The sequence below is a fragment of the Selaginella moellendorffii genome, unplaced genomic scaffold (genome assembly GCF_000143415.4).
Source record: "Selaginella moellendorffii unplaced genomic scaffold, v1.0 SELMOscaffold_60, whole genome shotgun sequence".
NCBI lineage: Eukaryota > Viridiplantae > Streptophyta > Lycopodiopsida > Selaginellales > Selaginellaceae > Selaginella > Selaginella moellendorffii.
The window spans coordinates 439,939-463,310 of NW_003314321.1; the positions used below are offsets into that span (position 1 = coordinate 439,939).

At 49.8% G+C, this 23,372-nt stretch overlaps 10 protein-coding genes, 2 non-coding genes and 1 pseudogene across 14 annotated transcripts; 9 read left to right on the top strand and 4 right to left on the bottom strand.

The window, feature by feature from the left end:
• Window position 1: 1 nt before the first annotated feature.
• On the top strand, window positions 2-1,649 carry LOC9644328 (tubulin beta chain). The gene is made up of 3 exons (XM_002983832.2): window positions 2-407; window positions 463-732; window positions 914-1,649. Exons 1-3 carry the CDS (start codon window positions 14-16, stop codon window positions 1,570-1,572), a joined length of 1,323 nt encoding a protein of 440 aa, XP_002983878.1. The 5' UTR covers window positions 2-13; the 3' UTR covers window positions 1,573-1,649.
• Window positions 1,650-1,944: 295 nt separating this feature from the next.
• TRNAQ-CUG lies at window positions 1,945-2,016 on the top strand. Its single transcript has one exon. It is a non-coding gene; the product is annotated as a tRNA-Gln (tRNA).
• A 419-nt stretch (window positions 2,017-2,435) lies between these two features.
• On the bottom strand, window positions 2,436-3,573 carry LOC9644329 (probable xyloglucan endotransglucosylase/hydrolase protein 5). Its single transcript, XM_002983965.2, has 3 exons — window positions 3,261-3,573; window positions 2,910-3,204; window positions 2,436-2,851 (listed from the first exon to the last, which is right to left on the bottom strand). Exons 1-3 carry the CDS (start codon window positions 3,436-3,438, stop codon window positions 2,467-2,469), a joined length of 858 nt encoding a protein of 285 aa, XP_002984011.1. The 5' UTR covers window positions 3,439-3,573; the 3' UTR covers window positions 2,436-2,466.
• Window positions 3,574-3,899: 326 nt separating this feature from the next.
• LOC112351323 lies at window positions 3,900-5,272 on the bottom strand (annotated as a pseudogene).
• Window positions 5,273-5,415: 143 nt separating this feature from the next.
• On the top strand, window positions 5,416-6,348 carry LOC9644668 (ribosomal protein S6 kinase 2 alpha). The gene is made up of 2 exons (XM_024688987.1): window positions 5,416-5,762; window positions 6,009-6,348. Exons 1-2 carry the CDS (start codon window positions 5,416-5,418, stop codon window positions 6,346-6,348), a joined length of 687 nt encoding a protein of 228 aa, XP_024544755.1.
• A 1,215-nt stretch (window positions 6,349-7,563) lies between these two features.
• On the top strand, window positions 7,564-8,782 carry LOC9644330 (diphthine methyltransferase). The gene is made up of 2 exons (XM_024689186.1): window positions 7,564-7,870; window positions 7,928-8,782. Exons 1-2 carry the CDS (start codon window positions 7,564-7,566, stop codon window positions 8,638-8,640), a joined length of 1,020 nt encoding a protein of 339 aa, XP_024544954.1. The 3' UTR covers window positions 8,641-8,782.
• A 466-nt stretch (window positions 8,783-9,248) lies between these two features.
• On the top strand, window positions 9,249-10,958 carry LOC112351324 (pentatricopeptide repeat-containing protein At4g02750-like). The gene has a single exon (XM_024688988.1). The coding sequence runs from the start codon at window positions 9,249-9,251 to the stop codon at window positions 10,956-10,958; it is 1,710 nt and encodes a 569-aa protein (XP_024544756.1).
• A 6-nt stretch (window positions 10,959-10,964) lies between these two features.
• On the top strand, window positions 10,965-12,837 carry LOC9644332 (UBP1-associated protein 2C). The gene is made up of 6 exons (XM_024689070.1): window positions 10,965-11,199; window positions 11,501-11,621; window positions 11,780-11,923; window positions 11,980-12,176; window positions 12,241-12,316; window positions 12,369-12,837. Exons 1-6 carry the CDS (start codon window positions 11,054-11,056, stop codon window positions 12,762-12,764), a joined length of 1,080 nt encoding a protein of 359 aa, XP_024544838.1. The 5' UTR covers window positions 10,965-11,053; the 3' UTR covers window positions 12,765-12,837.
• A 28-nt stretch (window positions 12,838-12,865) lies between these two features.
• Window positions 12,866-13,808, top strand: LOC112351354 (pentatricopeptide repeat-containing protein At3g46790, chloroplastic-like). Its single transcript, XM_024689071.1, has 2 exons — window positions 12,866-13,597; window positions 13,686-13,808. Exons 1-2 carry the CDS (start codon window positions 12,874-12,876, stop codon window positions 13,763-13,765), a joined length of 804 nt encoding a protein of 267 aa, XP_024544839.1. The 5' UTR covers window positions 12,866-12,873; the 3' UTR covers window positions 13,766-13,808.
• Window positions 13,765-16,204, top strand: LOC9644333 (pentatricopeptide repeat-containing protein At2g33680). Its single transcript, XM_024688989.1, has 3 exons — window positions 13,765-14,342; window positions 14,405-14,440; window positions 14,538-16,204. Exons 1-3 carry the CDS (start codon window positions 13,765-13,767, stop codon window positions 16,000-16,002), a joined length of 2,079 nt encoding a protein of 692 aa, XP_024544757.1. The 3' UTR covers window positions 16,003-16,204.
• A 53-nt stretch (window positions 16,205-16,257) lies between these two features.
• LOC9644334 (subtilisin-like protease SBT3.9) lies at window positions 16,258-19,024 on the top strand. Of its 3 annotated transcripts, none has more exons than XM_024689068.1 (11): window positions 16,258-16,311; window positions 16,379-16,525; window positions 16,577-16,684; window positions 16,738-16,832; window positions 16,886-16,983; window positions 17,042-17,203; window positions 17,264-17,384; window positions 17,439-17,921; window positions 17,978-18,065; window positions 18,127-18,361; window positions 18,420-19,024. In XM_024689068.1, the coding sequence occupies exons 3-11, from the start codon at window positions 16,598-16,600 to the stop codon at window positions 18,989-18,991; spliced, it is 1,941 nt and encodes a 646-aa protein (XP_024544836.1). In that variant the 5' UTR covers window positions 16,258-16,311; window positions 16,379-16,525; window positions 16,577-16,597; the 3' UTR covers window positions 18,992-19,024. The 3 variants fall into 3 exon arrangements, with proteins under 3 accessions (XP_024544836.1, XP_024544837.1, XP_024544835.1); XM_024689069.1 differs by having other exon boundaries at window positions 16,379-16,505; window positions 16,552-16,684; XM_024689067.1 differs by having other exon boundaries at window positions 16,379-16,684.
• Window positions 19,025-19,189: 165 nt separating this feature from the next.
• TRNAP-UGG lies at window positions 19,190-19,261 on the bottom strand. The gene has a single exon. It is a non-coding gene; the product is annotated as a tRNA-Pro (tRNA).
• Window positions 19,262-19,580: 319 nt separating this feature from the next.
• LOC112351325 (pentatricopeptide repeat-containing protein At2g22070-like) lies at window positions 19,581-22,472 on the bottom strand. The gene has a single exon (XM_024688990.1). It carries the CDS (start codon window positions 22,470-22,472, stop codon window positions 19,581-19,583), a length of 2,892 nt encoding a protein of 963 aa, XP_024544758.1.
• Between the last annotated feature and the right edge of the window lie 900 nt (window positions 22,473-23,372).

Consider the following 23,372-nt stretch of genomic DNA (forward strand, 5'->3'; position numbering starts at 1 on the left):
AACTAAGAAGAAGATGAGGGAGATCTTACACATTCAAGGAGGCCAATGCGGCAACCAGATTGGTGCCAAGTTCTGGGAAGTCGTGTGCGACGAGCACGGCATCGACCCCACCGGAACGTACCATGGAGACTCGGACCTTCAGCTGGAGCGGATAAATGTCTACTTCAATGAAGCCAGTGGCGGAAGATATGTTCCACGGGGAGTGCTCATGGACCTGGAGCCTGGCACTATGGACAGTGTGCGCTCGGGACCTTACGGCCAAGTCTTCAGGCCCGACAACTTCGTCTTTGGACAAACTGGCGCTGGAAACAACTGGGCCAAGGGACACTACACCGAAGGAGCAGAACTTATTGACTCGGTGCTCGACGTTGTGCGCAAAGAAGCGGAAAGCTGTGACTGCTTGCAAGGTAAAACTTTTTTGTTTCTCTATCTTTACGAAGTTTTATGTTTCTTTGTTTTCAGGCTTCCAGGTTTGCCACTCAATGGGAGGAGGCACTGGCTCCGGAATGGGAACCTTACTCATATCCAAGATCAGGGAGGAGTATCCCGACAGGATGATGCTCACATTTTCGGTGTTCCCGTCTCCAAAAGTCTCCGATACGGTCGTCGAGCCATACAATGCAACCTTGTCCGTCCACCAGCTGGTAGAGAACGCGGATGAGTGTATGGTGCTCGACAACGAGGCCCTCTATGATATTTGCTTCAGAACTCTGAAGCTCACAACCCCCACCTGTAAGTCTCTCAACACTTTTGTCAGTCGGTCAGCCGAAGTGGTGGATACGGCTGGATCTTTTCTAGAGACTTGACATCCAGCCAGGCACCACGGCTTACTCCATTTCTTTTCCCCTCTCTCGCTCTTTAACCTCTTACGTTTGCTTCTTAGAGGCTCATGAGATTTTTTTCTTTCCTGCAGTTGGTGATCTCAACCATTTGATCTCCGCGACAATGAGCGGCGTGACGTGCTGCCTCCGCTTCCCCGGCCAGCTCAACTCGGACCTCCGCAAGCTTGCAGTGAACCTCATCCCGTTCCCGCGGCTCCACTTCTTCATGGTTGGATTTGCACCGCTCACGTCCAGAGGCTCGCAGCAGTACCGCGCGCTCTCGGTCCCGGAGCTGACACAGCAGATGTGGGACGCCAAGAACATGATGTGCGCTGCGGACCCCCGGCACGGGCGCTACCTCACGGCCTCGGCGATGTTTCGCGGCCGGATGAGCACCAAGGAAGTGGACGAACAGATGCTCAACGTCCAGAACAAGAACTCGTCCTACTTCGTGGAGTGGATCCCAAACAACGTCAAGTCGAGCGTGTGCGACATCCCCCCAAAGGGGCTCAAGATGTCGTCCACCTTCATCGGCAACTCGACGTCGATCCAGGAGATGTTCAAGCGGGTGACGGAGCAGTTCACGGCCATGTTCCGGCGGAAGGCGTTTCTGCACTGGTACACGGGCGAGGGGATGGACGAGATGGAGTTCACGGAGGCGGAGAGCAACATGAACGACTTGGTGTCGGAGTATCAGCAGTACCAGGATGCGTCCGCCGACGACGAGGGCGAGTTTGAAGAAGAGGCCTGAGATTTCTTTTGGTTTTGCTTCAACGACGGGTTTATGTTTAAAATTTGTGAATATATTTAAGATTCGGGAATATGTGGTGTCAGATTATCTCACATGCCGTAGCTCAAACTCGTGCCACCGAAACTGTATATAATGTTAGTCGGGGCTGTTGTGTGCTTGGGCCGTGGCCACCTGATCAGTGGCAATCATGGCCATTGCACGCCGCGGCAAAGAGTAAGCCCATAAATCCTAAAACCTAAGATGCATTAATCGATGCACTTGGCGAGATTATGCAAGTTTTTAATATAGAACCGAATGTTAATATTAAGGAAACAAGTTTGTTATTCCTATTCGGATTTGGATCTTGAAGAAAAAATTGAATCATGTGAAAGTGGTTTCATGGTCTAGTGGTGATGACACTGGACTCTGAATCCAGTAACCCGAGTTCAAACCTCGGCGAAACCTTGTGATTTATAATACGTACTATAGTGTTTAGCAACAACATTGATGGATCATTGATGGATGGATGAATGAATTTTTCATTAAAATTGCCATCTAAATTAGCTCATGGTGTCTGAGCCCGGGACCGAGACTCCTTTGATTCTCTGACTCCTTTGATTCTCTAAATCCTCTTATACAAATTATTTCATTGTTGTAATTTTAACTGATTATACTAGTGAAGAGATTTTTGCAGAAGAGTGATTAGGTTAGCTCAACAGTGTAACTTCTTCAAAACCAGCATCTCGCCATCTCAAGGTTTCTCATGTTCCTCATGAGAACAATGGCTACAGGGGTGTAAATGCAACACGGTCGGACGTGGCCAACGTGTTGAAGAACCCAAATGAAAAAATAAAAGAACACTTTCTATTACAAAAGAATAGTGCTGTACAAAAGAATGTAAGTACATGGAAGCTCTCAAAACTGGCCACAGTCCGCGGGAGTCGTCGGGAACCTCTTGCTGTCGGTGCAGTAGTCGTAGATCATGTAGTTGTCCTTGACCCACTTGAGCTTGCTCTTGGTCTCCTCGTCGGTGCTCTGGAATGCCTCTTGCTCCCACCAGTTGCCCTCGGGAGCACTGCACGACTCCACACCCCCGGCGCAAGCATCCACGCTGAATCCCTTGTACGCCGCCACGAATGGAGCGTGATCCCAGTTGATCTTCTCCAGCCCGCCGCGAGTAGCCCAGTCGTCTCCGTTCCACAGGCTCGAGTAGATCCCCATTGGCTGGCTCTTTGGGAATGGGATCCCGATGGCTTCGTTGTTCTTGTGGACACGCAGAGGGACATCGTCCACGTAGAATCTGAGGGACCAAAACCACAGTTTGAGCGATTATCGAAAAGTTTTCGCAAAAAACTTACATGATCTGCTGCTTGTTCCAGAGGACGGAATAGGTGTGGAAGTCCTGAGTGGGGTCGAACCAGAGGTAGTGTCGCTGCTCCCGGTTTCCAACGCCATTGGCGAAAACGTTGGTCTGGACGATGTATGGCTGCCCGGAAACGTTCCCCAAGAACTCAAAGTCGATCTCGTCGTGCTTGTCGGTCTCCGAGGACATGTAGAATGCCGTCACAGTTCCAGCAGAGTCATTAGGAACCAGCTTGATCTTCATGCTGATATGACCGAACAAGTATTTGCTGCGGGACCCAAATCCAGCACCTATCATGCAACAGGACTTGATCAGCAAAACAGAAGCTTGAGAGAGGGATCGTTACCTGAAACCTTGTCGAGAACAAGCTGCATTTCGCTGCCACCGTTGATCACTCGCGTATGATCATTGGCCCATCGGACATAGTAGTTCTCAGAGAAAGACACATCTGACTTTGGTGGGAGACGAGCAGAGAATGCAAGCTCGGCCAACAACAGCAATGCAATGACTTTGAGAGCACCCATTGCTCGATCGAAACTCCTGGCAGGAACAGAAGACTTGTATGATCGAAGGCTTGGGATGAAACTTCGAATACTGGGGATGGAGTTTGCAATGGTTACCACTGGAGTGGTGATGGAGATTTATAGATGTTGCCATTGCCGCGGAATAAACGCGTGATAGGAAAAAGAATGAGTTGGAGGCTTAATAGGATCCAGCTCAAGAGAGAGTAAGGTCGCCATATTTTGTTGGTATGGGAGGAAGCTTCTGCGCGAGCGAAGAGAGGATTGGCTGTGTGGCAAGAAGTTTCTCGTGAGAAAAACTGAGCTCGTTGCCCATCTGTAATCCAACACAGCAAAGCAAGACGAAATTCAAAACCAATAAACGTGTTGATGTTGATCGTCTCTACCTCGTAAGTACCTCACTTTCAAGTAGTTTAGTTTTTCCGTGTCTGGCATTAACAGCTGTGGTGTTTTGTCCCTTGCCACTAGCGACATGCCGCGGGAAGTATAATCTGTTGAAAGCACAGGAAAAGAAAAAGAAAAAGAAAAAAAAAAAAAAAAACAGGCAAGGAGTGGTGAACCCAACAGATGGGAAAAAGAAACAGTGTTGTCACGTACGCGTTTTGTGGACGACATTTCTACCAATCGGGGCCGAGTGTCAAGACGATTTAGTGAAGTTGTTGTCAGAGCCGTTGCAATCTTCGCACCAACGAGTGCATTATTCTTCACGAGCTGGATATCTGTCAATTGTAGCAAAGAAAAACTACCAAAGGAGGACTACCAAACAAAAGGATACTTGCAGCCAATGAATCGCCCCCAGTGAGCTCGTTGACGCGCTTGAGCAAGAATGGCGTCACAGAATTACTAGCAATACCTCTGCTCCTATAAAAAAAACACGTAGGAATACCAAGAGCGAAGTCACTGAGACGTACTCTGCTTCATGCAATGCCGATTGTGTGGCCGAGTCCACGTTCTTAGCTGCCGCTGCATGCTCTGCGGGTGCCCGATCAAAATGCCTGAACCCAATCCAAACTTCGTGTTTGCCTCTGCAGTGTCAAGCTAGAATCGATAACCACGATGGCTAGAGCTTACCTATGATGTCTGCGCATTCCTCCACACTGTCTGCTCGGCAAGGTGCTTTGCAGCCACTGTTAGGAGTAAAAAATGCTGGAAATTCATCAATTGAGTAGCTAACAACCGTCACTCCTTGAGTTTCCTGCAAATTGTTTCATAGTAAAACACTCGTGCGCTATACGATGGTCTTACCAGGTATTCAAGTGTTCGTGGAATGTCAAGGATTGATTTTACCCCTGCACAAACCATCGCAACAGGAGTTTTACCCAGTTCTGTCAAGTACGAGGACACGTCCATAGCTTAATAGAAACAAAGTTAAAGACACAAAAGTATAGAAGATTGGGCTTACTTGACGCCTTGTCGATGAACTCCTCCCATACCTCCACTTACGAATACTTTGATTCCCCAAAGGCTCCTCTTTTTTCCAATGTAGAAACTACCTTTGAAGCAAAAAACATTGTTGCTGAAACAGTGGTTGCTCCGTTTCCTCCACGAGCGAGCTGCGTAGAAAAACACTAACTGTGGAGAACAAGAGAAAAAAGAGCTTACGACGTAAGGAATGTCGTGGCTGGCCGTCTTTGAAACCGATGTTCAAGCTCAGCCACGTGTTAGAGCATTAAAAAAACAAAAAGCATACCATCGTCTAAATGGCTATGGTTGCCGGCACAGCGTTCGCTCTCACAATCTTGAGCTGTATGGAATTTTTTACGGTAAGGCATTCCTGGCAACAAGCAAGAAAATCACTCGAATGGAAGTCTGGAGGAAATAAAGAGCGCGATGCCATGCGATATAATGGTGGATTCGAAAGAGCAGAAATTGTAAAGCCCTAAACCAGTTTTCGCAATGAACAAGCTCGGAAGAAAAGGTGACTTATGTGGCCTTTAAAGTTAAAAGCAGAATGGCATTTTCTTGCAAGAGAAAAGGGAGATGGAGATGAACGCAAAGACGATGGAGATATTGTTCCCCAATCTGCTAGACAAGTTCCAGGTAACAAAGACTATAGGACTGGGTGGATTCTCGAGGGTGCTTGAGGTGATCCGTTTGAGAGATGGGAAACACTTTGCGTGCAAGACGAACAGCATGATGGGTGACGATAAGCTCATACTGCAAGAGCTCAAGATCATGGCCCAACTGAGGCACGACCCAGGCGTGGTTCGTCTCATCGGCATTGTGTGTGACTTGGGTTTCTGCCATATCATAATGGAGCTGTGCGAAGGAACACTCCTCTTGTGGCGGATTTTGGCCTCTCCTGGTAAAAGGGGCAGGAAAAGGGGGTGTTGATGTGCGGTGGAACTGTGCGGTACATGCCCCCTGGTGAAAGGCTTTGTAAGCTCTTGAGTTTGGACTTCCCGGGAGGTCACCCAAACCAGTATTATTTAAGCTCAAAGACACTTAACCCCAAATATCCCAAGACCCTTAACCAATTGGAAAAAGGGGTGCATTCTTTTTCATAGGCCCTTTCCCTTTATATTTGAACCCCATGAATCGTCTCTCGAATTGTTCCTTTTGGTTGCTTATAGGCTTAAGGAATCTTGTGATATTTGGGCATTGGGCGTGACTTTGTACGAGATGCTCACAGGAAAGATTGCATATGAGGAGCTTCAAACACCACAGGTTCTCCTTATTCTCTTCGACTGGTCGAGGGTTCCAGTGTTAGCCAAGGATTTGATGCTGGGGATGCTAAATCTGGACAAGAAAAAAAGATTGACGGCAGCCCAGATCTTGGAACATCCATGGATCAAGCGAATCACTCAAAATTACAATAGGCCAGCCCCAGAAACAAAGGTGGAAGTCGAAGCAAAACAAGATGTGAGAACTGAGTTGATAATGGGAGGACAAGCTTCCATGCCAATGTACTAACTGCGAAATTGCCCACAAGCAATTGGAGATACACGAGAAATTTTTATTAGTCGATGTTAAGATATCCAGGAAATCAGACTAATCGAATATTAGCGGCACCAAAATATTCCTGGTGCCGTCATTTCACCTTTAGGTTTCCTTTTAAACCAATTAGCCCTAAAAATGACCAAAGCCCTAACTCATTGAATATTCAACTTTCATTTTTGTCACCCTAAACACGAGGAATTTGATTGTGGAGCAAGATTTCTTGCGCGCCCGCTGCATGGTGGACGATGGGGAGGGCTTCCGATCCAGGCGGCTGCCCGTGCGGCGCCTCAAGGCGACGATCGTCCAGAAAGTGGAGATGAACTGGGTCACGATCATCCTCGCCGAGACTTCAGGTTTGCCTCTTCTTTGCTGGGATTACCCCTCTTTTCGGAGCTTAGCAAGGCAATGTGGGTCTAGGAAAGAGCTCGCAAGTCCCGCAAATGCTGCTCGAGGAAGGGTTCGCCCCCGCCGAGAAGGCTTGCCGTGGTCGCCGTGTCCAAAATGGTGGCCGGGGAGCGAGGCTGCGAGCTTGGACAAGAAGTTGGATTTCACATTGGTCAGATGAATCGGACAATTGTTGAGAGCTACAGGGGTGTAAATTCAACACGGTCGGACGTGGCCATAGCTTCTTGGGAATTCCAGCCACACATGACGCCTCATGTCAAAAGCCACAGGCCATAAGAAGTAAAAGTTCTCCAAGAAAACAAGCAGGTTGACACCCGCGACAAACCATTCTGGAAATTTGATGGTTTTTATAGAAAGAACAGCCACGGGATGCCCCCGAATCCCACGGTCCTGCTTGCGCCACGTGGGTCCAGTGGATTGGCGATGGATGGAGGCGTCGCGGTCGCAAGCCAGAGATGGCGTTCGATTCTCACAAGACCCTGCGATCTATTGATCGTGCTGACAAGATCTTCGTCCGGATCAAGGAGAAAGGTCTCGTCTCGTGGACTCCTTAGCTCGCGGGATTTGCCCAGGGTGGACGAGGCTCTCAATCTCTACAAGACAATGCTGCACGAAGGAATTCGTCCGAACCTACGAATCTCTAGTCAAGAATTTCAAACTAGCAGAATATGCTTAGAGAATTGTTTTTAGGGTTTAGCTATGTTTAGCAGTAAATAATGAGAGGAAACAAAAAAAAAAAAACAGAAAATGCTAAGTTATGCCTTCTAGGGTTTAAGCTAATTAATGGACGCTGTGGAGCTTGATGGCAATGCGGATGCTGTGGAGTTCTGCCCGGTTCGTTCCCACTCTCACGCGCTCGCGGCCGCGACCTACAATCTCGTGGAAGCGACGCCGGAATCGCCAGCGCGGCGGCTGGGGAGCGTGAGCCTGTTTGAGGTAATCGCGGATCCAAACCCTCGCCTCCGCCTCGTCGATCGCAAGAAAACGAGTGGAGTGTTTGATATCAGGTGGAGGCCTTCGAATCAAGGGAACGATGCGGTCCTTGCTCAAGCTGGAGCTGATGGCGTGCTCACAATGTACGCATTGCAAGGTAGTGTTGGCTTAAAAAGTTCCTCTAAGTTTCTTCTCCCTTTTGTCAATATGGCAGAGGATTCGAATTCGCTCGAGAAATTCACGGAGCTGGAAGTGTGTGACTCCGCGATGTGCCTCTCCGTGGATTGGAACCCATTCGCTACTTCGAGCCAGCAAGAACTCGTCGTGAGTCACTCGAATGGCTCCATTTCGTTGGTGTCCATGTCCCGGGAGCGCCTGGAGCTGGACAGGAGCTGGGAAGCTCACGGGTTTGAGGCTTGGACGGCAACTTACGACGCTTGGATCCAGGGGCTGGTCTACACAGGTGGTGACGATTCACAGTTTTGCGGATGGGATCTCCGAGCAAGCCTTGATTCTCCGGTTTTTCGCGACGCCAAGTCCCATGAGATGGGAGTTTGCTGCGTCCAGAGCAATCCCCTGTGGGAGAACGTTGTGGCGACTGGAAGCTACGATGAGAGGCTTCGACTGTGGGACGCGAGGATGGCTCACAGGCCTTTCGCGACGCACAAGATCGGGCTTGGCGGTGGAGTTTGGAGGCTCAAGTGGCATCCGGTGGACAAAGGGACGCTGGTTGCCGCTTGCATGCACAGTGGCTTCGCGATTGTGGCTGTGGACGAGCAGCGAGACGTCGGTGTTGGGGTGGTGAAGGAGTACAAAGAGCACAAGTCTCTCGCGTATGGGGTTGATTGGTCCAAGAACAACGAGTCACTCCCGCTCGTTGCGTCGTGCTCGTTCTACGATAATGCACTTCATCTCTGGAAATCATAACAACATTGATATACTATCGCGTTGTTTAACATTAATAACAGGAGTCTCAACAAAATGGTTTAGCTGCAATATTTCCTCGGTTTTCTACGTTTCAAGATTATTGTCTCATCACATGATTTAAAGGGAATCGGCAGCTCCAGCATTTCAAGTTTGTTGTCCCATCGCATGATTTAAAGGGGATAATATTTCCAAAAGGAGTGGGCGGTAGGCGGTAGCTCCTACAAATCCATATTATGAACAATTTATTTTTGTCCACCTATATTTATTTAATAGTAGTTTATCGCTATTTAAACACCTATTGGTGAAGTCTTTAGTGCACAAAAAAAAACTAGCTGATCATGGCTAAGTTTACCATGTTCATTTCCATGGTTTTGGTTGTAACTTGTGTAATTGCAGTTGATGCTTGTGTGAGCGAACGTTTTATTTGTCTGGGGGGAAGTAGCCAGGATTGCAACGATTATTGCACTCAATGCCATGCCACTGAAAATGGTTGCCGAAGCTGTAATTCTGGAAGATGTACTGGAGCATTTGCTGAGACATGTAGCTGTGCTGTGTGTGGCAAAAACAATTGTTAATGATCTTATAAGTTTCCTTTGATTCTCAAGTCAATGTCTCAAATCCAGAGGAACTGGGTGGAGCGCCAGCAAATCCTTGAATCGCTGAGCAGCTGCTTCACTCTTGCAGCTTCTAGGCAAATTGAAGACCACCTTGAGCACCACTGCCACCCAGCGACCAAGAACACCTTTGTCTCCAACAAGCTCCTCGAATTGTATGGCCGATTGGGCGGCATAGAGGATGCCGCTAGAATCTTTCACTCGATCGCTGCCAAGGACGCCTTCTCCTGGCGATTGATGCTCCTGGCGCTGTGCCAAAACGAAGAACTCGCGCAAGCGAAACAGCTCTTTGATGCCATGCCACTGCCACATCGGAGCCACGTGGCATGGACGATCTTGCTGACTGGCTATGCCCGGGCCGGGCATATTGCGGAGGCCCTTGCGGTGTTTGATTCCATGCCCGCGCACGATTTGGTGTCGTGGGCATCGGTGTTGGTCGCGTTTGCCCAGCAGAGAAATTGGAAAGGGAGCGTTTGCTTGTTCGAGGCAATGCCGGAGTGGGACTTGATCTCCACGGCTAGTGTTCTTTGGGCGTATGCTCAGTGCGGAGATCTTGAGCGATGCAAGCGCGTCTTTGATGGAATGGCGGAGAGGAACCTGGTAGCGTGGACGATCATGCTAGAACTCTATGCCCAGCACGGGAGAGCGCGAGAATCGATGTGGCTTTTCGAGCGGATGCCCGAGCACGACCTGGTGTCAGCAACTGCGATGATCTGCGCAAGTGCCCAGGAGGGGCAGCTCGATCTCGCCCTGGAGGTGTTCCAAGCGATGCGGGAGAGGGATCTGGCGTCCTGGAATGCGCTGCTGTGCGCCCACTTGAATGCCGACGCTCTCGACAGTGCCAAGTTCTTGTTCAATTCCATGCCCGCCCACAACAACGTCTCGTCCACCGCGATGCTCCAAGCGTATGCCCGGAAAGGGCATGTCCTGGAGGCCCTGAGAGTCTACCGCTTGATCCTCGAAAGCGATGGCGTATCGAGCGCCTTGATGATCGCGGCATTCTCCCAGAGCGGGCATCTGCGAGAAGCCAGAGGGATCTTCGATGAATCGCCAGTGAAGAGCGCCATCACCTGGATCGCGATGCTCTCGGCGTACTCTCAGACCGGCGATCTAGATCGAGCCAAGAAATTCTTCGACGAGCTGCCTGAGTCGTCTAATCCGGTGGCCTGGAACGCGTTGCTCGCTGCTTGCACTGCTCACTCCGATCGAAGCACTCGATATTTCCATCTGCTGCCCACCGTCGAGGAGAATCCAGACGCCACTTGTTTCGTCGCGCTGCTGGCATCGCATTGCCACGCCGGGAAGCTCCGAGCTGGAATCCACTGCTTTCTCTCGATGAGGAGTGACCACGGCCTGGAACCCTACAAGCAGCACTACTCGTGCCTGATCGGCCTCTTCACTCGATCGGGGCACCTGAACGACGCGGGCGCGCTCCTGGCGAGCATGCCATTCGTGCCGGACGCGCTGGATTGGAGATGCTTCCTGGGAGCCTGCCGATTCTTCGATCGAGGCGCCGAGCATGGAACGCTAGCCGCGGCCAAGATCCTGGAGCTAGAACCCCAAGACTCGTCCCTCTATTTCCTCGCTCTGGATGTCTTTGTTTTGGCGCAAAGCCAATGCCGTACAAATCGGCCACCTGACCCAAAAAGTACGGAGATTGATCCAACGGCTGCCCGGAGGGTCCTAAAAAGACGCGGTGCTTGAGCTTTTAGGTTAGGGTTTGGGCAGTACGGGGTGGGGGAATCGGTGTGGAAGCGCTTGAAAGAATCGGTGAGGCCAGGATTTAGCTGGGCGGCGCCATGGATTTCGTAGCCGAGGACACCAAGAAGAGGAAGCTCAACAGCGACGATAGCAACGGATACTCGGTCTCTTTGTCCAAGGACGATCTCAAGAGGCTCCTGGAGCCGCTAAGCAAGGAACAATTGGTAGCGCTTCTAATTGACGCGTAAGTGCCTCTTACTCGGTAGCTCTTAGTTTTCAATTTTAACTGTCATGCAAATGCTCCACCGCGGCCACCTTGGGTTTGGCCTTTCCGCGACACCTCGCCAGTGGAACGGAAAGGCCGAGAAAGCATCTGCTATGCCTGGGAGAATGGTTTTGGTTTAGTAGGCTTTTTTCTTCTGGTGGTGGAGTATTTGCTCGACTGTTTCTTTCGTTTTTCTTTCCTCTTTCATTTCTTTTTCCTTCGTTTTCGTTTTTGAATGGATTTGACTGGGAATGCTTGTTTTTGTGGCTTGTATCTGCAGAGGTTCTCAATACCCTGCGGTTGCAGATGACATTAGAGATGTTGCAAGCAAAGATCCTGCTCATCGGAAGCTGTTTGTTCGTGGACTGGCATGGGAGACTACTTCACAGGCTCTGCGTGATGTGAGTGCATGGGTGGATTGCTTGATGACACCTGGGAAATGGCAGATTGAACTGTGTGGTTCTTGGTCATGCCATGGGGAATTTTATCTGAGCTGCTTTTCCCCTTGGGATCTGACCACGATTTTTTTTTTCTTTTCTTTTTTTCTTTTTCATTTCAGGCTTTTCAACACTATGGAGAGATTGAGGAGGGTGCGGTTATCACAGATAAAGCAACGGGAAAGTCGAGGGGTTTTGGTTTTATCACGTTCAAGCATATGGACTCTGCACAAAGGGCATTGAAGGAGCCGAGCAAAACTATCGATGTAAGTGAGTCTCGTGATGCCTTCGTATGTTCTGATCATGTGTTTTGCTTTTGCAGGGCCGCATAACTGTATGTAATTTAGCATCCGTTGGCAGCTCGGCCGGGGCAGGCTCAGCAGACCAAGCCCAACGCAAGCTGTACATAGGTGGATTGTCATACGAAACGTCCAACGAGACGCTCCTAAACATCTTCTCCCAATACGGCGAGATCGAGGAGGGAGCCGTCGCGTATGATAAAAACACAAACAAATCTCGGTAGGCTACCCGACTCAAATCTCCTGCGTCGTCTGATGGATGTTTCCTATTTGTGATCAAGCAGGGGATTCGCTTTCATCACGTACAAAAGTGTTGAGGCGGCGAGGAAAGCCATCGATGATCCCAACAAGACAATAGAGGTAAGCTACACAAGCGTACCATGGTTTTTACTGAAAGAGTTTGTTCTTCCAGGGAAGGCACGTAATTGTAAAGTTAGCGGCAGAGGGTCAAAAGGAAAAAGCAGTGTCACAGTCCTCGGCACAAAACCAAGGGGGTCCTCAAGTCCAAGCGGGCTACAGCGTCATCAATCCAAACTTACCAGCGTTTGCGAGGCCGACAGTGGCTGGAGCTGGAACTCCGGCTCTCGGATTCTCGCCATACACTCCGGGGCTGCCGGCGTACACGAGCCAGCCGGCTTACGCGACGTCGAATCCACAGTATGGTGGCGTCACGGCCGCGATGCCGCAGTACAACCCAGCGCAGTACGCCGCGCAGTATGGCATCCCAACGCCACAGCCCGGGCAGCTCCCCGCTGGTGGTGGTAATGGCGCTGGCGGGGTTCCAACGTACTACGCTAGTGCAAGCTAGAAAAGAGCGTTTAATTCTTAACCCTTATGCTTATTTAAACGTTGTACGGTATCAATTCAAAAATTCCATTGTACGGTGGCATTTGAAAAATATTTTCTAGGGTTTATGTATGGGCGCGCTCGCGAAGCTCCGGGCCTTCGCGGATCGTATCGAGAGCGATCGCATTGGTGAGCCCCGGCTAGATTCGCTTTGCTGTGCCAGGGTTTCTGGCAGATTGCGAGTTGGGAGGGGCGTACGCGCTGTTCTTGTGGATTCGCCAGCGAAGGCGCGATCCGACGATGCCTTCGTCGCGGCCGGGCTGATCCAGATGTATGCCAAGCGCGGGAGGATGGAGGAGGCATGGGAGAGCTTCCGTGGCGCGGGGGTCAAGGACGCGGTTGTGTGGAGCAGTATGATCACGGCGAGTGCCCGGAATGGGGATTTTGGGGCGGCGCTGCTGCTTGTCAAGGAAATGCTGCTCGACGGCGTGTTGCCCGATGTGATCGCTCTCACGGCGGCGCTGGCGGCTTGTACACGCCCGGAAGCTCTCTCTCAAGGTAAGCTTCTTCATGCGTGGATCTTAGACTGTGGCTGCGAGGCTGACTTGTTTGTGGTGACTGCATTGGTGACCATGTATGGGAAATGTGGCAGCTTGGAACGGTCCAAGGATGTTTTCGATCGTAGCTCGTGTCGAAGAAACTTGGTGCTGTGGACGAGCATGATCGGAGTTTATGTCCAGCATTCTCGCTTCGCTCAGGCTCTGGGGATGTTTCGCCAGATGCAACTGGAAGGTGTGAAGCCAAACAAGGTGACTTTCATTTCAATTGCTGGTGGAATCGTCGACATGAACCAAGGTAAGCTTATCTACGAGCTTGCCAGAGAATGTACACTTGCTTTGCATGATATTGTCGTCAGGACTGCTCTAATCGGGATGTTTTCCAGATGCGGGGACATTCGCTCTTGCGAGATGTTGTTTCAGACAACAGTGTGCCACGAGAGAACACTCTCCTCGTGGAATGTGATGCTTGGAGTCTATAGTGAACACGAAAAGCAACAACACAAGGCGTTCCACTTGTTTCGGCGCATGCTTCTGCAAGGTTTGTTACCAGAAAGAGTTTCGTTTCTTGCTTTGCTTTCTGCGTGCCGGAGTTTAGACTGTGGGAAATCTGTTGAAGGCTGGATTCTTGAAGCAGGACTTGAGTGCGACCTTGTGGTCGGTGCTGCACTCGTTAGTATGTATGGGCGGTGTGGAAGTTTAGGAGATGCGTTCCAGGTGTTTCAGAATTTTGAGAATGACGCTGACATGGTCTTTTGGAATTCGATGATCGCAGCGTGTGTTGATGCGCATGCGTCTTCTATGGCTTTAGAACTTTTTCGGCGGATGCAACTCCAAGGTGTGAAGCACAACAAGGTCACGCTCGTTTCCGTGTTAAGCGCATGCGCCAAGTGCCATAATATTTCTTATGGTAAGCAGCTACATGAGCATCTGGTTGTCACTGGCATTGACAGAGATGAGTACTTGCAGAATGCTCTTCTTAATCTATATGGTGTGTGTGGGAGCGTTAAGGATGCTTTAAACGTTTTCGTCAATGTCGAAAGGTGGACGGTTGTGTCGTGCACTGCAACGATGGCAGCTCTTTCAGATAATGGCCTCCACGCAGAAGCTATGGTTCTTTTCAGGATGATGCTGCTGGAAGGTGTGACGCCGAACAAATTTACTCTCAGTACCGCCCTCGGCGTTCTTGGAAAGTCTGGAACTGCTACTGAAATGGAGCTTGTGCAATCTTGTTTCAGGCTGGGCTCTTTCAAGGACTTGGTACCGGCGTTGATCACCGCTTGTGGAAGGCTCCAACGTTACAAGCTTGCCGCAGAGGTGTTCTCCAAGGCTGATAAAAGCGACGTCGTGGTGTGGAACTCGTATCTGGCGTGGTGTGACGAGCCAGTTATTCAGTACAGGAAGATGCTTTTGGAAGGAGTAGCAGCAGACAAGGTTACGTATATCAGTCTGCTTCAGTCATCCAGGAACTTCCATCCGGAAGAGCTACTTCGGGTGGCAAACGCAGGGATTCATGCATTGGGCTTGGTGGAAGACGTGATCATAGCTACAGGGGTGCTGCGATCTTACAGTCAGTGCAAACAGGTTGAGCGGGCGGTCCAAGTGTTCAACAAGATGCGTTTCGCAGGGCAGGACGATGCTGTTACCTGGACTTCGATGCTCTCGGCCTACGCTGACAATGGACAACACGAAAAGGCTGTCGAGTTGCTCCATCGAATGCAGCTGGAAGGAGTAAAGCCCGACAAGTCGGCATTTGTGAAAGCTCTCAATGCCTGTGCGGCCTGTGGACGCTTGCGACTGGGAGCTTTGGTTCATGCAAATGTAGAGGCAGCTGGCGCCACACTCAACGCTGGCGTTGGAAGTGCTCTTGTGAGTTTGTATGGAAGCCTCGGGAAGCTTGAGACCGGTCGCGAGCTTTTCGAAAAGCTGCCTCACAAAGACGTATTCTCGTGGACAGCTTTGGTTTCGGCCTACTCGGACGCCGGTCAGCACGAAGCAGCGGTTCAGGTGTTTAGAAGCATGCAGCAGTTTGGGATACAACCGGACGCAGTCTCCATTCTTGCCGTGCTGAAAAGTTCTCCAAGCTCTATCGACGCCACTGACCTGCGGTTAAGTTTGGAAAGCTGGAGCAGCAGCTGCAGGATTTCGATCTACACGGAGATGCTGAGCTTGCAAGGGAAGCACGGGAGACTGGACGAGGCGAGCTTCATCTTCGATCAGATGGAAGAGAAGGACAGTGTGGCCTGGAACGCGATCATCACGACCTACGCTCAACACGGCCACACGGACAAGGTGATGGAGATGTTCCAAAGGATGCAAGTGGAAGGCGTGGAGGCGGACAGTGGAACGTTCGCGAGCATCACTTGCGCGTGCAGCCACGGTGGGATGGTGAGGGAAGGGTGCAGCTACTTCGCGTGGATGCTGGACGAGTTTGGCGTGGCTAGAGTGGAGCAAAACTACGCGAGCGTGGTGGATCTGCTTGGGAGAGCTGGGGAGATGGAGGAGGCCGAGAGGGCGGCAAGTTGCTCCAGAGTGGAGGGGATGATGAGCAACAAGTCGATGCTTTGGAAGACGATGCTGAGTTCGTGCCGGGCTTCAAGCGACGTGAAACGAGGAGTGGACGCTGCATCAGAGGTGTTGAGCAAACAGCCACGCAATCCAGAAGCGTACGTGCTGCTCTCGACTCTCTTACATGGTGCGTGAGATTTCTTCAAAAAGCTGTGAAACCAGCTGGATGCGAGCTACAGTGGACGGGGCCACCCTGCTTCACGTCGACTTCCATTCATCGGCACAGGCCAAGACATACCGTCGTTCTTGGTAACTTTGCACATTCGTACTGCTGGTTCTTTTCTGTTTTTATGTGAGCTTCCTCTTGCAGGGCCATTATAAGCACCGACTTTCCAGACTTCTGACCCGTCTCATTTGGAGAATCTGAACGCTTACCAAAATTTTCATCCTCGAGGAAGGCAAAAAGGTGCATCGGAGGCTGGACAGCCAAAAACTTCAATCTAGGTACGCTTGCTTAGTGTCGTTCGTCCGCTGTATACACCAAATGCTGACATCTCCACTTTCTCCTCAGGTGCTTGGTATTTTCCATTTCCGCTCCAGCGAAAAGGATGAACAAACAGTTACAGACCTCCAAGTTCTGAAGAAGACTGGCAAAAGAAGATACCTCAGTGCAAAACGAAAAATGCATCAATCCAAAGGTGCATAACGACAAGCTTGGGTAAGCTCACTTTGCTTTATTTACAGGTCTTTCTTCAAATTGCGAGTTCAGGAGCCATACCTTGCAACGAATATGTCGATATGCATGCTTCTGCTCTTCTTGATTTCCTTGGGCTCATGTAGTTGCAAAGAGCATGACATTGATCACGCTAGATCAAAGGTGCAAAATTTCTGCTAAAAGTGCTGTAAACACTAACCTTAGATACATAGCAGGCAAGTTATATAGTTTACCTGGGCGGGACACGAGGAATAGCTGCTGAGACACTGACCACCACTCATCAAAACATCCTTGCCAGAGCGATTGGAAGGTACTCATAGCTCCATGTACTCTTTCCAGTATACTTAAGCGTCTCTTATACAGTGAGGAGGGTGCTGCAGGAGCGATGATTTACAGCTACAAGCATGCGCTCAGCGGTTTCGCTGCTTACCTGACAGACGAACAAGCCAACGTGTTATCTGGTGAGGGTGAACGATGACTCATAGAAATGAAATGCTTACCTGGTGTTGTTCCTTACAGAAATGCCTGAGGTGCTCAGTATCTTCCCGAGCAGAACGCTCGAACTTCAAACAACTCGTTCCTGGGATTTTTTGGGCCTCCCTCGGACGCCGCAAGCAGCCCTTCCAGGAAACGCTATTCCAACTGGTTCCAGCGATGTGATCATTGGCATCTTGGACACAGGTATACTGTTTGTTTTGTGACAATTAAGTCCTTGAGTTTCATGGATATGAACCAAAGCAGGTATCTGGCCTGAGTCAAAAAGCTTCGATGATACCGGGATGGCACCCGTTCCTGCACGTTGGAATGGAGCTTGCGAGAATGCGCCTGGAACAAACGCTTCCGTTGTTGTCCACTGCAACAAGTCAGTCAGATTTTTCAAAAATCTAAAGAGCTTACATTGTTTTACCTTGTGCAGAAAAATAATCGGCGCCAAATATTACAGAGCTGGCCTCTCTCCAAATGCTTCTATTGCGTATAGCAACCCCAGGGACTTCGCTGGCCATGGAACTGGTGTATCAGCCATTGCAGCAGGCATGCCCGTGAAAAATGTGAGCATGGAGGCCGGACTTGCTCAAGGTGATGCCAGAGGTGGCTTCCCAGCTGCCAGAATTGCTATGTACAAGGTCTGCTGGGGGTTCCAATGCTACGACATCGATATAGTAGCAGCACTCGACGATGCAATCAACGATGGCGTTGACATCATCTCGTTGTCACTTGGAGATGATCCTGTGGTTTACAGCGTCGACAGCATAGCTATAGGTGCCTACCACGCCATTGAAAGAGGCATTGTGGTCTCGTGTGCATGTGGGAATTCAGGACGTGTGCCAGGTTCCGTCACAAATGTGGCACCTTGGATTTTCACGGTTGGTGCCAGCTCCATCGACAGAAAAGTCACTCCGTAAGTAGATTCACAAGCAAAGTGGAGAAGTACTAAGCCTTGCCTGGTTTTTGCAGAAACGGATCATTTCCTTTCAGCCCTGCACCAATTGCTGCGAGTTTCTCATCCCGAGGACCCAACATCATAAGTCCAGATATCATCAAGGTCAGGCAAAATACCTTTGTTGGGCTATACAACCAACTGACCTGCTTGTGGTGTCTTGCAGCCTGATGTAATCGCCCCAGGCCTTGATATATTATCAGCATGGAGTCCTGTTGCCGGAGTACGGAGCCGCAGGCATCCAGGTACTGGTTTCAACTGGACATTTATCAGGACAGACTACGCGATCGCGTCAGGGACGTCTTTCGCCTGCCCTCATGTAACTGGTACAATCGCGTATGTGAAATCCATCCATCCCACTTGGAGTCCAGCGGCTATCAAATCTGCAATCATGACAACAGGCAAGTAAACACTTGTAATGCATTCGTAAGTTGCTGACTCTGCTCTTCCGTCATGCAGCCACAACTGTAGATAACCAAAACCATCCAATCACTGAAGAAGATGGGAGCCCGGCAAATGTATTCAGCATCGGATCAGGCCAGATTCAGCCAGCCAAAGCTTTAGATCCAGGACTCGTTTACGACACTACACCCAATGACTACATACTCTACCTCTGTAGTGGAGGCTACACCCAAGAGCAAATACGAAACATCACAGGAGATAATTCCACCACATGCCCCAGAGACAATGCGCTGTCCAGCCTCAACTATCCCTCTATCTGCTTCAACGCCTTGAATGGTAGCCAGACACTTCAGAGGACAGTAACGAATGTCGGAGCAGCCAATGCCGTCTACCAAGCCAGAATAGAGGCAGCAACTGATAAACGACTATCTATTGCTGTGTCTCCGGCGAAACTCACTTTCACGGGCTCGGGACAAAAACTGTCGTTCAATGTTACCGTTTTGTTCTCCGCTGGTACGGCAGCACAAGAATCTTCAGCTGCTGCTCTTTTGTGGGTGTTTTCTGCATTGGCGTGGGAAGACGGGACACATGTAGTCAAGAGTCCCATAGCCGTATCAGTAAATGCATAGCCTGACTTAATTTATTAAAAAGAATTAATAATTATTTTTTGTAATAAAAAAACTCTGATTTGTTTTGAGATTAGGTCTTGCCGAAATTTCGTACTGGATGTCATCACCATAGACCACGAAACCTGGTTTCTTGTAAGTTTTTTGGCTCTTTTCTGCAAACTATTTTTATATTGAGGGGAAAATAAATGATAGAGTAGCGGGGCATTGCGAGAATCGAACTCACGACCTCTCGCACCCAAAGCGAGAATCATACCACTAGACCAAATGCCCATTACAACCACTAAGTAGCTTTGGAGTCGGTAATACATCATGCATGGCTCAAACTTTGCTCGCTGCATACAAATTCCCAAAGGAACTTGAAACAAAGGCATTGGTTTCGTCAAACTGGAATGACAAAATCAAATGACAAGCACCTCGTCAACCAGATGACCGCTTGTATCACATGAGGCACAGCGTGTGGCGTGATCACTCTCTCTCTTTGTGCTGAGTAAGAAACCTCGCATCCAAGGTCAGGTAAGTTTTATGCCCATCCTCATTGCTCACATCCAGCTTTCTCACTTCGGTGCTCGCCGCCGCAGTAGCCACGTTCTTACACAGATTGGAGTCCAGCCATCTCCGCTGCATAAAGATTTGAGAGAAGAACATATGGAACTGCAGCAGCTTGGGTGACGTCAACCATCAACACATTGCTCGCCGCTCGCGCGCCAAAGCTGGAGCAGGAGTGGATCCCGCTCGCTCCAAGCAGCGTCATCCATATCAGGTACCCCGGCTCGTAAGGCATGCTCCCAGTCAGCTCCTCGGCTCTACGCAACTCTCCCGCTCGTCCCAGCAAGTTTACGATGCAAGCGTAGTGCTCGGCTATGGGTTCCACTCCAAACTCCGCTTGCATGCTCCAGAAACAGCCATGGCACGCCTCGAATCCCCCCGCGTGTCCCAGAGCCGAGAGGATCGACACGAACGTCACCTGGTCGGGAGCCACTCCCTCGAGATTCATCGCGCGGAAGAACTCGAGCGCCTGTGCCGGATCGCCGCCGCTCTCGCTCACCGCCGTAATGATAGACGTCCACGACACCACGGTTTGCTGCTGGCGAGGGATGGCGCGGAAAACATCCAGAGCGCTGCGAGAGATCCCACACTTTCCATAGAGGTTGACGAGCGCGTTGCTCACGAGCTCGCTGCTCTCCAGCCTAGACTCGACGATCATCGAGTGGAGGAGCGACGCCAGCGTCGCTTGCGCGAGGCTGGAGCACGCATCCAGGGCGGTGGCGAAAGTGATGAGATTCGGCCTCACGCCAGCTAGCAGCATCCTTCTCAAGTAGCCGATCGATTCGCCGGGAGCCCCGTTTTGAGAGAACGCCGCCATGACAACGTTCCAAGACGCCGGATCCTCCGCTGAAAGTCGATCGTGGAAAACCGTGGAGGCGCTCTCAAAGTCGCCACACTTGCCGTAACTCTTCACCAGGGCGCTAGTGGCGAAATCGTCGAGCTCAAATGCTGGATCACCATCTTCCATGGTGGCGTGGAGGAGCTTTACGAGATCTAGCGGAAGCGCCGAGCACGAGCCGAGCAAGGACGTGAAAGTTACATTGTCTGGAGTCACGCCTTCGACCACCATAGCCAGGAAAGTTGCCACTGCGCTTTCGTCCTCGTTGTTCTGTGCATAGGCAGAGATCATGGCGTTCCAAGCACTGGTACTTCTTTCGAAAGGTATTGCCTCCAAGAAGATTTGTCTCGCTTGTTCTAGATAACCATTCTGGGAGAGCGCAGTGAGCATTGCTGTCCGCGACGCCATCGAGCCGGGATGGTTTTTGATCTGGTTGTAGACCTTTGTTGCTGCTTCCAGATCTCTGGACTTGCCATGCATGCTGATGAGCGCGGAAGAAACGAGAGGATCCAGCTCTAAGTCGGTGCTCATCACGGCTGCGTGGATCTCTTCGCCGAGTCTACGTAAAGATTGTTGTTGGTCATCCGGAAAAATCTCGAGAATTGTGACGATGGTCACGGCTGTTACTTGGACTCCATCAAGATCCATCTCTTGGAACAGCTCCAGAGCTCGTGACGAGGCCCCGTGCTGGACGAGAGCTGACAGCATCGAGTTCCAGGACACCACACTTCGCTCCTGCATCATGTCGAAAACTTTTTTTGCTTCTTTCAAGGCTCCACACCTCGCAAACGCATTGATAAACGTCGTGTTGACGAAAACACTGCCAGCAAAGAGATGGCGAGCTTCGATGCTTGAAAAAACTAGCTTTGCAGTAGCAAAGTCATGGCAAGCATCGGCAACACTCAAGATCGTAATCTCGTCTGCTTGACACCCTTCCAGATCCATTTTTCGCAAGAGTTTTAGAGCTCTCAGAGTGTTATAGCCTCGCCGAGTTCCAAAGCACTCGTACTGGACGACGACCTTGCAAGCCGAGATCATGGCATTCCAGGAAACGAGACATGGCTCGCGGAGCAACGCAAACACTGCCTCGGCCTCGAGCAAACTTCCACACTTCCCATACATGTTAACGAGTAGCGTCCCCACGACTGTATCGCTCTCTAAGTCCCTCCTTCGTGCACTCTCGTGGATTTGCCTTCCCTGTGGAAGCAACGAGTGAGTGGCACAGGCATCCAAAACTATCACAAAACTTGCCTCGTTTGGAGCTACGTCGGCCATAGCCTCCATCTCCTGGAAGAGGAGCACGGCATCCTTGGCTCGTCTATTGCGAGCAAACGCAGTCATCATCGAGTTCCAAGAAACAATGCTGCGGCCCGGCATCTTGTCGAAGAAATCCTCGGCGTCGTTCAAGCATCCGTTTAGAGCGCACGCTCCAAGCATGGAGTTCCACGAGACCATGTCTCTCTCGAGGAGCAAGTTCTCAAACACGTAGGTTGCGTGTTCGATGCTTCCGCACTTGCCATACATGCTCACAAGCGAATTGCCAACCATTTGGTTGTCCGCCATGAAGCCACTCTCGACGATTCTGTGCTGGGCGGACATTCCCTGCTCTAGCATTTTGGCACCACCGCTGCTGCAAGCCTCCGCCACGGCCAAGAGCGTCATCTCACTCGGCCTCTCGCCCGCTTGATCCATTCTCCGGTAGAAAAACAATGCCCTCTTGCAGTCACCCCACCGAGCGCACGAGGAGATTACAGAATTCCACGAGACCGAGTTCCTCTGCGGCATTTTCTCCAAGATGACTGCTGCGTGATCCAAATGCCCGTTCTGAGCAAATGCTGCGAGAAAGATGGTCCAAGAGAAAACATTCCTCAGCTTGATCATGCTGAAAGCCTCCTCTGCTTGCTGCAAGGAGCCAAGCTTCCCATACATTTCCACCAGAAGGTTTCCAAGCAGAGTATCTCCTTCGAGCTTGGATTGCCGAATCTGCTGCTGGACATGGTTGCCCTTGGTCAATGCGGTGCAATGCCTCAATAGTGCAGCAAAAGAAGCCTTTTGATTCTGCAATTCTTTGCCCGGTGGTGGCACTGGAAACTTCATCCATTGCTTAGATATGATACTAGCCTTTTGATCGTTTCCAGAGATTATTCTCGATTACTATGACCTGAACTACAATTCTGACTTCCTAAATTTTGATAGTTTTTATCAAGTTGTCATTTTACATAATATTAATCTATTCTGTAGTATCATTTTTCTGTATTTCTAATGCACTCTTAGAATAGAGGGAGGGTGCGCTCCCGGAAGGCTATCCCCAAGATGTTGTATTACAGACACTAGATATTTTCTATTGCTGAGATTATGGAAAAGAATATTGGATCGTTTAGACTTCTAGTTTCAGCTTGGCTTTTGAGCCCAGTTAATGAATATGGTTGGAATAGGAATTTTGGAGTAACTGGTTCAGAATAATGTATCCAATTTCCCATGTTCTTGAAGATAAAGCTCTATGGATGGGCTATGATGCAACATTAATTGTTTTTAATAATTATATGATTCTGTATTTTCTTGAATATGGGACAAAACCTCCTATAAGCTCTAATAAACTAACTTAATGTGAAACTGTAATGGTTATAGAAGACAATGGAAATCTTCTATTATATTGAAGTATTCCCAGAAAGATAAAGCATGAACAATTTATTCTTAATTAGCAAAAGAATTGTTTAAAGTATCAAACTGGTGCTCCTAAATTTGATAGTTTTCAATGTTCTCCATCTACAAGTTGTCAGTTTACATAATATAAATCTATTCTGTAGTATCATTGTTCTGTATTTCTAATGCACTAGAGGCTATCCCCGAGATGTAGTGTTGCAAACACTAGATATTTTAGTTGAGAACATGAGTTAAAATTATGGAAACGAATTTAGCTTTGTAAATAATACTGGATCGTTTAGACTTCTAGTTTCAGTCCAAACTAACACTACACCACATGAATTTTATGATTGT